The 11,741-nt window shown below is 53.1% G+C and overlaps 2 protein-coding genes across 2 annotated transcripts in view; one reads left to right on the forward strand and one right to left on the reverse strand.

The window, feature by feature from the left end:
* NCOA5 (nuclear receptor coactivator 5) overlaps window positions 1–3,915 on the forward strand; it is a 30,989-nt gene extending 27,074 nt beyond the window's left edge. The window contains exons 6-8 of the mRNA XM_007451627.1: window positions 809–1,008; window positions 2,363–2,683; window positions 3,135–3,915. Coding sequence (XP_007451689.1) covers window positions 809–1,008; window positions 2,363–2,683; window positions 3,135–3,724 — 1,111 coding nt within the window. The 3' untranslated portion in view covers window positions 3,725–3,915. The remainder of the gene's footprint in view (window positions 1–808; window positions 1,009–2,362; window positions 2,684–3,134) is intronic.
* Window positions 3,916–5,876: 1,961 nt separating this feature from the next.
* SLC12A5 (solute carrier family 12 member 5) overlaps window positions 5,877–11,741 on the reverse strand; it is a 31,610-nt gene continuing 25,745 nt past the window's right edge. Inside the window, 6 exon segments of the mRNA XM_007451628.1 lie at window positions 5,877–8,477; window positions 8,688–8,821; window positions 9,084–9,098; window positions 9,442–9,641; window positions 9,734–9,856; window positions 10,771–10,878. Coding sequence (XP_007451690.1) covers window positions 8,386–8,477; window positions 8,688–8,821; window positions 9,084–9,098; window positions 9,442–9,641; window positions 9,734–9,856; window positions 10,771–10,878 — 672 coding nt within the window. The 3' untranslated portion in view covers window positions 5,877–8,385.

Consider the following 11,741-nt stretch of genomic DNA (forward strand, 5'->3'; position numbering starts at 1 on the left):
CCCCCCCCCCCGCCTTTTTGAATCATGATAATGTCATTTTCTGAGCACCTACTCCGTACCACTACATGCTAGGCACTTAAATAATTTTTTTAATCTTCACAGTAATCCTGTTTCATGTGTATTCACTCATCAAATTTTTTCTATGTGTGACAGGTGCTAGGTCCTGGAGCTGTAATGCTAATAAGCAAACACACATGGCCCCTTCCTCTTGTGGAGCTTATACCCTAGTTGGACAAATGACAGAAATAAATGTATTGGTGATGTGTCTTATAAGAAATATATCAAGGATCTGATTTAGATTGCAGAGAAAGTCAAGGAAGTGACGTATGAGCTGAGCCATATTAATCCTGTCTGACTGGTAAAGAAACTGAGGTTTGTAAGAGGTAAAGGGACTTGCTTAAAGCTTCAACTTTGCAAGTAAATGTTAGTGGTAGGATCCAAGCCTGTCTTTCTAGCATTTAAAACCCATGCTTTTCCCACTATGTTGTGTAGCCTCTACAAAGACGGACATGTGTTACAAGTCTTAGGCATCAGGATGGTATTTAGGAATGAACATCAGACTAGAGAATCAAGAGAAGGACCTGGGTACTAAATACTGTGCTATTAGCAACTTTATGTGTGGCCATTCTGAGCCAATATAGAGAAGGAATTGGTCTAGATTCTTAGAGCCTGAAGAGGGCGCTAGGGAGACACTGGTAGAGCTGGGGTTTGAAGTCTTCATAGGAGCTCACACAGCTAGCTGAGGTGCCACAGTGGGAGTTGAGAGTTGGTCAGGGAGTACTCACTTGGATCCTGTTTGTTTCTACAGAGATTATGCTGAATCTGTGGGGCGGAAGGTTCGAGACCTAGGCATGGTAGTGGACTTGATCTTCCTCAACACAGAGGTGTCACTGTCACAAGCCTTGGAGGATGTTAGCAGGGGAGGGTCTCCCTTTGCTATTGTCATCACCCAGCAACACCAGATTCACCGCTCCTGTACAGTCAACATCATGTTTGGAACCCCACAAGGTATGGAGGCCCAAGCAGGTCAGAATTTCAGAAGTAGTCACTAGTCCATTAATTTTTTTATGCCTTACTCAGAAGCAGCAGGTTTTAGGTAAATGTATTTCAGCTCAAATGTAGTAGGGCCCTTTTATAAGTGCACGGCAGAGACTTGCAGAGTCATTTAGTCGTCTGATAGTCTTACACTGGATACAGTTCTGGGCCTGCTGTATATGACATTATATTTAGCACTTAGGTATATACAGTGATGTGCTGGCAAATGTTTAACAACCAGTTCTGGGGTGGGGGGGGGCGGTGTGGTTTATAGCATTTGCTGATTTCCATAGTGTAAATACTCCCACTGTGTTCTATATCAAGCTACCAACATGAAGTCGCTTCAGGGCAAGTTGGGAAGAGATGCACACAGTCTGCTCTCACCAGTGAGGGCCAGCTCCAGCGCCGCTCTGGCACATACTACACTGAATGCAATAGAGTCCTTGCTTTCACCAGATTTTCTAATGAGGGACAAAGCCTACAACAGGCAATTAGGATACTCTGTAAGTGTGCTAGAGAAGTGGGTGGAGGGGCCGTGAGAACAGGGAGGAGTCCCAGAGTAGGTTCCTTGAAGCCGTTCCCTGAAGTAGCTTTTAGTCCTTTGCTCCCAGGTTGTTGAGACTCAGCCAGCTGATTCCCTGCTCATCGCTTGCTCTCACAGCGCACACCTTTCGCTTTTCCCACCGCCCTGGGGCTGTCTATTTGCCCCACCAGTTTTACCCGTAACGATAGAGTGTAGAAGCCTCTCCAGCGGGTCGTTTGTCTTTCTGAGGAACAGTCCTCAAGATGTGTGAAGACATTTATATCAAGTGCTGAGAAGTCTCACAACCCTGTAAATCATTGTTGCCCAGGGGTGAGGAGAGGAGGTTATTTAGGGTCACAATTTGATCTCAATCTGTAACCTTTGAACTGATGAATTAAAAAAACAGCTCTATCCTTAGGAGCACAGTAGAGAGCCAGGCTTTACAGAAGGGCTTTTTGGATCCCCGTGGCCTGCCTCCTGTGGTTATTCTCCACATGGTCTTTTTGAATCTGTGAGAGACTGTCATGTTTCTTTGGTTTTTACTACACGTCTGTGATCTAAGAATTCCCCAAGGAACTAGCTCTGTACAAGGGTGTCTGTTGCCCACCAAAGAAATCCATTCACCTATCTTCCCAACCTTCATCCCCCTCCTCTCCCAACCTCTCCCCACCCCCATCCCAAGGCTTTTTGTCACTGAAATGGTTTTCTTGCTCATTTGAAGTTAGGAAGGGCTTGGTAGAGTCCAGTAGGTGGGCACTCAAATCTGTCATGGGAGAAAATAACTCATGTCATTCCCTCCTGCAGAGCATCGCAACATGCCCCAGGCAGATGCCATGGTGCTGGTGGCCAGAAATTATGAGCGCTATAAGAACGAGTGCCGGGAGAAGGAACGCGAGGAGATTGCCAGACAGGCGGCCAAGATGGCCGATGAAGCCCTCCTCCAGGAGAGAGAGCGGGGAGGCCCTGAGGAGGGACTGCGCGGGGGGCACCCTCCAGCCATCCAGAGCCTCATCAACCTGCTGGCTGACAACAGGTACCTCACTGCTGAAGAGACTGACAAGATCATCAACTACCTTCGAGAGCGGAAGGAGCGGCTGATGAGGAGCAGCGCCGACTCTCTGCCTGGTGAGCTACGTGGCAGGGCCGAGGTGAAGTTCTGACTCTGCATTTCTCTAATCCCCAGGCTCTGTTGGGAGGGTGGCAGGCCCAGGGCTCTTGGGGTGGGCAAGGGAACTGAGCGCATCCCTTGGGCTCTCCCGTGGGCCAGCCATGCTGGTGTAATGATAACTTAAGACCTGGGCTCTGAACTCTGTAGTTAACGTGGTGGGTGGGCTAGTATGCTGGCTCCCTGGGAACCAAGGTGGACGCCCTTCTTTCTTTAAGTAGTTGTCTGGAGGAAGCAAGCTGTTTTCTGGGAACAGCACGTACCATGAAGTGGCCCCTTTGGGAAATTGATGTTATAGTCTGTGTACTGTGTGATTGATGTGATCAGTGATTGTTGTTCTTCCCTGGGCTGCTAAGCCTCCTGTCCATGGAGGGTACTTTCAACCAGATACCTCCTCCTTCTGTCTTCTAGGCCCGATTTCCCGTCAACCACTCGGGGCGACCTCGGGTGCCTCGCTGAAGACACAGCCAAGCTCCCAAACGCTCCAGAGCGGCCAAGTGCTCCCCTCTGCTACACCCACTCCAGCGGCAGCCCCCACCTCCCAGCAAGAGCTTCAGGCCAAAATCCTCAGCCTCTTCAATAGTGGCACGGTTGCGGCCAATAGCAGCTCTGCATCCCCCTCAGTTGCTGCCGGAAACACCCAGAACCAGAATTTTTCCATAGCAGCGAACAGCCAGCCTCAGCAAAGATCACAGGCCTCTGGCAATCAGCCTCCAAACATTTTGGGACAGGCAGGATCTGCTCGGAACATGGGCCCCAGGCCTGGGGCTCCTTCCCAAGGGCTCTTTGGCCAGCCTTCCACTCGCCTGGCACCCGCCAGCAACTTGGCTAGCCAGAGGCCCGTGTCTTCCACAGGTATCAACTTTGACAATCCAAGTGTACAGAAGGCTCTGGACACTCTGATCCAGAGTGGCCCTGCTCTCTCCCACCTGGTTAGCCAGACCACAGCACAGGTGGGGCGGCCCCAGGCCCCCATGGGATCATACCAGAGGCATTACTGAGGCTAAATCTCAACTACCCCTGGTCCCCTCTTCCTCTGGCCTCCCACCTATTGCGTTCTAAATAGAGTTATTTGGAAGATGTTCTCTGCACCTATCCAGGTCCACATCGAATGTCATAAGTTTCTACCATCTGCTCTCTTCTGCCCAAGGCTATGTTGCTTACCCCTTCCAGAGTCCGAGTTTATACTGCACTGGAGGTGTATTTTGGTGGTGGTGGGGTGGGGGTTTGGGGGGTTTTGTTTTTGGTTTTTTGTGGGTTTTTTTGGTAGAAAGTAAATATCTCTGGGGTCATGGGCAGTATAGGTGTCTGGGCTCCATTTGTATTTCAGCTGTCTCTGTCAGCTGGACGTGGGGCGGGGGAGGAAGAAGCAGCTGAGCCCCAGCTGGGTGAGCTTGGGGTAGCATTTTCATGTTGAAAGCCACTGCCTTTGTTCATTCTGAACCTACCATGGGTGTCCAGCCTCGCACAGGCCCACCAGAGCTCGAGCTCCTGCCTGCAGCTCCTGTGTCGGGTTCCAGAGCAGCAGGTTGGGCTTGGTGGGCACGGTGTCCTCTTACCCCATCCCACATAACATGGGGTCTGCTTGAGGACTCAGAAGCCGGCTGGCTACTCAGCTACTGGAGTTGTTGAGGAGTGGCCAAGCCGGCCACTTTTCTGCCTGACCCACGGTTGTTGGTTTTTGGTTTTCTCTTTTTTTCTTCTTGGCTTTCATTTCAATGAAAGATCTCCCGTGGACTGCACAGCTCCAGTCACCAGCAGTTTAACCCAAACTGTGAATCTGGGCCCCAGCCACTCTTACCCCCTAATATTTCTGTTAGCCTCTCCCTCACCAGTGGTAGTTTCATGGAATCGGCTCTGAGAAGGCAACTCTAGACTCTGGCAGTGAACACCCATTTTTTTTCAGTGATTGCTTTGAGCTTTTGGCTCAAAAATCAGGCTCTTGTTCTGTTTTCTAAGCAGCAGGAGATAGGGACCATTTTGATGTCAGACTTTTGGTAGCTGGACATGTTCTTGATATAGGAAGCTGTTCATAATTTTTGAGCCAGAGTGAAGATACTAGAGGGAGGACTTCTGGCTGCTGCTCTACATGGAAACAAAGGCAGCTGCCCTCTCCCTAGGGATGGTGCTCATTAGAGCCTTGTGGATCAGTCTCAAGGGGCCCCTGGCAGAAACGAGGGAGAGCAGTGACTTCACCTGAGTCCCTGCCAGTGGCTGAGTAAACAGTTGTTTCAAAAACTCAAGGTCCCCAGATGGCAGCATTTTATGTTCTGACCTGTTTGTGTTATATAGTGTTTTTTTCCTCTTTGGAACTTTTGTGTTGTTAATAAGATGAGATGATTACTTTTTAATTAAAACGAAAAAGTGAAAGCTGTGTTGTCTTTTTTGGGTGTGAATATCCGCAGGGCCTCTTTGTGAGCACTCCTTCCCAGAGTTTGAAGGTGAGGTTCCCTGACAGAGCACTGTTTGGTTTCGGTCTGCCATGAGTCTGCAGTCAGGCCTCAAAACCTCTTTGAACTCTAGCTTCTCTTCTTATGCAGCTCACCTAGTACAGTTCATAGCAAAAGCCTGCTGGTTAATTATAATGCATGTAAACATCCTTGTTTGTGGCAGACTGGCATTGTGTCAGAGACTTATCCTCTTATTCTAGGAAAGGAAAACAGGACTTGTGAAGAGGCCTTCTCTGGCCAAAGGCGAGTGGAGAGTGGGGTACTCTCCTGTTTTGACCTTGTCTCACTTGCCGCCCTCTGTCCAGCCCATTATGCAAGGAGTTGGCAGAAGCAGAGTCACAGGTAGGAGCTCTGGAGAGCATTTAATAGAGAGCCCCATCAGGAAATTTGGAGTGGGTGTGGTGAAGTGACTGGCACAAGGCCTCCAGTGGATTAGGGACCAAGATGCTGACATTGCTGAGCCTGACCTAGAAGTGCTCACCATCTCATAGGAGATGTTGTGGGTGCAATGCCCCTGCTGCCAGTGCCTTTGTCCCTCTAGGACAGGGCCCCAGAACTATCAGTACACTAGGCAACCCACCTGGAGTGGTGGTCAGTGTTTCTAAGAGTCTAGGGTCCTCCTGGAGGGCCACCTTTTAACACCCCTCTTCCCACCTACTAATTCTTCCCCCTGGAGTGTCCAAACAGCACACCTCAGGCTGTGAAGGGTATAATAAAATTATTTTTATTGCATTTTGTGCAGACGGGAGTCTAAAAAATTAATACATAAAAGCTATAAAGCATTAAATGGGAGCATTCAACAATAAAGGAAAGAACCAACCCTCTCCTTTTCATATTGGCACAAAGAACACAAGATCAATACTGAGGCAGAATGCGGAATACTGAAACACACGGAAAGTTAAAGGCAGGCCTAATAATAGTAATAAATACTCTTGATTTGGTTTGCAACCTCTCCTATTTACAAGGGTTTTCAACTTCATTGCATTGCCCTGCACATAGATCGTCTAAAACAAAAGCAACACTAGTTATCACTACAAGGCTATTGAAATATTGCACTCAGAATAAAAGTCACTTGAATGGACATGAAACATCTAGCTACGTGATTATAAAGATAATTTGATGAGTGACGTGTGATAACATTCATAACAAATATTGCACATGTAGCACAGAAAACTTGGGGTTTTGTTGTGGGATGTCTCTTTTCATCAACCGAAACTGCTCTTGCCAACCAGACAGTCTAGGCCCAGATAGTGCAACTTTGGTTCCCTAACTGATGTTAATATACCCCCTTTCCCTTCTACCTAGCCCACCACTTCAGCCCAGGAGTGCTCAGGACCCCAGAAGGCTAGACCCAGCTGCGTCTGTCAGAGGGAGGTTCTTTGGAGGATGAGCGTGGGGAGTGCTGGTGTCTGATACCTCCGACTTCTGATTACTACCCGGAAGAATCTATCCAGCCCCCTGATCAAATTTCAGAGGGGCCTTGGCCTAACCGGCAGACATCCAAACCTACCTCCAGCCACACCTGGCCCAGTCTAGGTGGCACCAGCTCCAGCTCTGCCTTGGGCTCAAAGGAAAGGAGGTGGTGAGGTCAGGAGTACCCAGTAGCCTCAGCTCTGGGAGGTGGGCAGGATGTCTAACTAGATGCAAAGTTCAGGGCCCTGGGGCTGAAGGTACTGTACCCAGTCCCAGAGGGCGCTGGAATGAGCCTGCAGTGCCTGCCGCCCTTAGTAAGATGCCCTGGGGGAAGGGAACCCGGCCAATGCGGTTTCCCTAAGGGTAGAGGGCACCTCCAACCGGGCTGGTGGAGCAGAAGCGCCAAGGACTGGTGTTGGAGAAAGTCAAAGGCCTTGGGTCCTAGTTGGAGGAGGGCAGAGAGGCGCTAGGAACAAAGCACATGGCGACTCCAGCCCTCCCCCACGCCCAGGTGCCTGGGAGACGCAGCTAGAGGCAGGGAGGCCGGGCCCCGGGACGCGGAGAAGGCGGCTGGGTCCCCGAGGCCGGAGCTGCCAGATGGACACAGAGGAGGGAACATCAGGGACAGCGCTGGGGCCTCCCCGGTGAGTCCGGCCCCCAACCCAGAACCGCCCCCGCCTCCCTCATCTGTCCCAGGGAGGAAACTCCAGGGGAAGGGACGCCCTCCAGCTCCCCGATTTCAGTCTTTGGCGAAGAGCCATGGGATAGGGGGAGCAGGCGACAAGCCGATTGAGGAGAGCCGCCTGCTCCCCCAGCGAAGGCACCGGGGCGGGGCTTCCTCGGTGGGGCGAGGGCCTCTCTCGGTTTCTCTTCCTTGAGGAGCGCCCCTCCCCTATCCTGGCCCCAGCTTGCATAAGAGCCGATGAGAGGAGGCTGCGCCCGTCTCTGCAGCCACAGTGGAAGCTCACTCCGCTGGGAGGCGAATCCAGGAAAAGCTGGACACTTGTCTCACTTCGTCTCCGAGAACTAGAGGGAAGGGTCGGAAGCCAAGGGCGCGAGGAAAGGGTGAGGAGACGTCGAGGGGGTGTCGAGGGACCACGACTCCCGCCTGGGCCTAAAGCACTTTTGCTCTCAAAACTCTCGGACGTCAAGGAAAACCCAGTCTCCCGAGGCCTCCGCCTTCCCTGGGCGCCCCCAGCGGGAGAGCTCGACAGTGGCGAGAAGAGAAGTCCGTTGCGCTTCTAGTCACAGAAATATGGGGACGTTAAAAATACACGCGATGTCTCCTGTACACTATGTATAGGCTCGGCCGGCCGGCGCCTGCGGCCGCGCGAAGACAAGTGACGTAGACGGCGGAGCGCAGCCTCCCCACCCGGCGCCCTCCGGGCCGCCGGGGGAGGGGTGCAGAGCGAGGACGGGGCGGGGCGCGGGAAGAGAGGGAAAGGGCCGCGCGGACTACCGGGGGTCCTCAAAGACCCAGCTCCGCTCCTCTCTGCGCCTCCTCCGACCTTTATTGCAGCGTCTCCTCCGGCGGGGCGAGGCCGGGCTTAGAAAAAGGGCAGCCGGGGCCGACAGGGCGACGCGCCAACGGGGCGCTCGGGGCTCTGGTCTCCGCGCGGGGCGGTCCTCTCCGAGTCAGCCCCGACCGACGTGGCCTCCGGGCTTCAGGCAGCGGGGAAGGGGGCCAGGGCGCGGGCACAGGGTCTGTATGTAAACGGTGACAGCGGCGGGGGGCGCGGCGAGGGCTCCGGGGCCGCGCGGGCCGGACGCGCTCGGGCCCGGGTGGCAGGTCCTGGCTCTCAGGAATAGATGGTGATGACCTCGCGGCCGCCGCCGCGGACCAGCATCACCCGGTCCAGGTGCTCGGTGAGGACCTCGAGGAACTCCATGTCTGAGCGCCCGTCAAGGAGAAAGACCGTCCCCTTCCCTCCCGTTGGAATTGGGGTCGTGCGTGTTGGGCGCCAGGGGAACGCTGGGTTCGCGTCCCTGTTCGCGGTGCTGATTCTGAAGCAGACCCGGCTCAACTCTTCCTTCCCAGGGCCAGGACCTAAGTCCCCTGACGTCCACCTCCCGCTTCCTCCCAATTTTAAGCCCAGGATACAATTTTCGTCACCGTTGCGGTTGCGGGGAGGCCCTGGCATGTTGAGCAAAACAAGCTTGGCGTCCCGGGATTTCTTGACGATGACCTCGTTCAGCCGCACAGCGGTGTGCATGCGCCGCACGTTGGACTGGTTCCTGAGGGAGGGAGGGAGGGAGGCACGTAAGGCTGGGAGAGGGGAGAGTTGGATCCAGTCGCCCTTCCAGCCCCCCCACCCCAGCACTGGGCTGCTGGGATCTAGTCCTTGCAAGCCAGGGACCACCAACCCTAGACTTCTCCAAGCTGGGCTATTCAGAGACCCCAGAGGTCAGGGGCACGAACTGAGGGTTCATGGTGGAGTGAGAAGAGGAGGGACCCTGGCCAACCTAGGTGAGAAGTTAAAAATTCTGAAGCACTTACAAGTTCTCCCACTCCCTTCGGGAAACATAAGAGAAGCAAAGAGAGGAAGAAAAAGAGAGGGGTCAGAAAAAGCAGGAGAAGCTGAGGACTACTTGAGCCACCATCAACCACCCTGTGTGCAAACTGGTCCTGCTCTCCCAGCCCCCCAGGCTTCGCCTTTCCACTGCCTGCACCTGGGAGTTCTGACCCTTAGCCATCAAGCCCAATCTGAGTCCTCAGATGGGGAAACCAAGATAAGGTCTGGTCTGGGTCTTCCGACTACCAGGCCAGGACCCCTTCTGCTCATTGGCTCTGCCATGGGGAGCAAGGACCCTGTAGGCTCACCCCAGACCCTAGCCCTTAGCCCCCCGGCCCGTACGGCTTCATGCTGAAGAAGTCCTTGATGCCCTCTGAGGAGACAGGACTGGGGCCCTTGTTCTTCTCTGCCACAGATTTGTCCTTGGTCCAGGTGAGATGCACTTTCTCTGGATCTGCTTCGCCCTCCCGTTCGGGCTCCTCCCCCGGGGACGGTGAGCTGCTGGGGCAGCTGGGAGCACTCTGGTCATGGATCAGCTGCACCTGAGGGATAAAAGAAGGGACAACATGTGACTCCTTCGGAGGCCAAAGTTCCTGCTCCCACTGGCTGGAGCCAAACCACCCCCGCTGCATACCTCCTCCTCCGGCTTCTCCTCGCTGTCACCAGCTGTCTCTTCTGGGACGTTGAGGCGGAGCCGAGTGTTGGCTGGATTCTTTCTCCGGATTGAGCCCCGAGACTCATCTGTGATACTCTGGATCTAGGGAGTGACACACGGTGCCAGCTCTGCTGGAAATCACTACCCATGCCCTGGACAAAGGGCTACCCCCAGAGCTGATGTTCAGCCAGGATGTGCACTTTCGGGACCCCTACCAGTTGTTAAACTATTGCAATGCTTCCACATCAAATAGCTATTGCCGCCACTGACCTGGCCACTCCAACCCCTCTCCAGTACCCCTGACCTCTCCACTATCCAGCAACCAAAGGGTTAACACCTGGTCCAGCTGGGCTCTACCTTAGCACTACGGTCCAGTGCCAGTTCTGATTGGTCAGAGCACATGCCATTTCTTACAGTTTTACTGTCACCCACCTCCAAGATCTCTTCTGTCCCCAACCCCCAGGGTACCATAGCTCATTTCCCCAAGGACCCCACTCCCTGGGGGTGGGGCTTTCATTCAAATGCCAGAGGGCTAATGGTCCCACATTACCCACACTGGGGAGATCTCACACCCATACCCCATGAGAGCTCATCATTATTACCCCTGAGAACCCAGTTGGAGGTTTGCCCCCAACTCTCATCATCAGCTGCATCCTGAAATATCCATCTGTTACCCACTCTCTCTCTGTAAGGGTCTATCACATAATCCCTTGTCCCCCACACTGGCAGCCCACACCCCTGAGGAATCATCATCCATACGTGTTTAACATCCACTATTCTCCCTTGGGCCCCAGAAATCACATAGTGAGCGGAAGATCTGTCACGCATGCCAAAGCCCCTCTGCATCCTGGCTGGGAGGCTTGAGAGATGCAGCCGATGTGTGTTCCCTTGCTGCTGGGGAACCCAGTGCCAGAAGGTGGCAGTGCCAATGGCCAGAAGTGGGCCATCCCAAACCTGTGCACACCCAGAGCTGGCAGCAGCTTGAGACTCTCTGAGGCCAGCCAGGGCAACCTCACCTCCCGCTCCCGCTCATTCTTGGTTAAATGCATCTGCTTGAGGATCTGGGAACGCTGCTCCATCACCAACGTCTTCTCGTAGGTGTAAGCCGAGATGTCGCTCTCGTGCTGTGGGCAGGCAGGGGTGGAGATAGGGTGGAGGAGGGGAAGGGGGGGAAAGTATGAGCTCTGAGCTTAGGCGCAAGGCCAAGGGGAGGGAGGCAGGCCCCCTTCTTTCTGCCAACCTAGGGTTTCCCTATCCAGTGACCTAGTTTAATCAACGGTTGTGGGAGGCAAGGACAAAGCAGAGGGCGATGCTCTGTGAAGGCAATGCGGCTCATTCCCTCCTCAGCCAAGCACAGGACTGACTGGGCGAATGAATGGGTGAATTAATGAATGAGTGGATTAATTAATTACCTGGGTGAATGGAGAGGGGGGAGAAATATAAAAAGGAACACAGAGATGAATGAATTATGAACATGGATGAATGGATGAGTGAGTGAATAAATACATTAATGGATATGTGGGTGGATTAATGAATACACAGAGAGATGGGTAAATGGATAAATAAACTGAGAAGAATGGACAGACAAGAGGCTGTAGAATGTAAGTGCGAGGAGCATGGACTCTAGAGCCAGTCTGCTTGGGGTTGAATCCTGGCCCTGCCACTTAGTGTGTGTTCGGGGCAAATTACTTAAACTTTCTGTGCCTCAACTGCCTAATCGGTAAAATGGAAATGCTGATAATTGTATCTATTTCATTGATTGCTGTGAGAAGTAATGTACATAAAGTGCATAGTACAGTGCCTCACATGTAGTAAGCATTATTAGACATGGCTATTCGTACGAAGGAGAGAAGGGTGGATGGATGGATGGATGGGCTCTCGGGTGAATACGTGAGAGGCTAAAAAGTGGATGCAGGGAAGGGATCCAGCATCACAAGCTGATGGGAGTTGGGGTTCCCCATTTGGTTCTGGGGCCAAGGGGAAAGAG

This window comes from Lipotes vexillifer, unplaced genomic scaffold (assembly GCF_000442215.2).
Source record: "Lipotes vexillifer unplaced genomic scaffold, Lipotes_vexillifer_v1.1 scaffold2049, whole genome shotgun sequence".
NCBI lineage: Eukaryota > Metazoa > Chordata > Mammalia > Artiodactyla > Lipotidae > Lipotes > Lipotes vexillifer.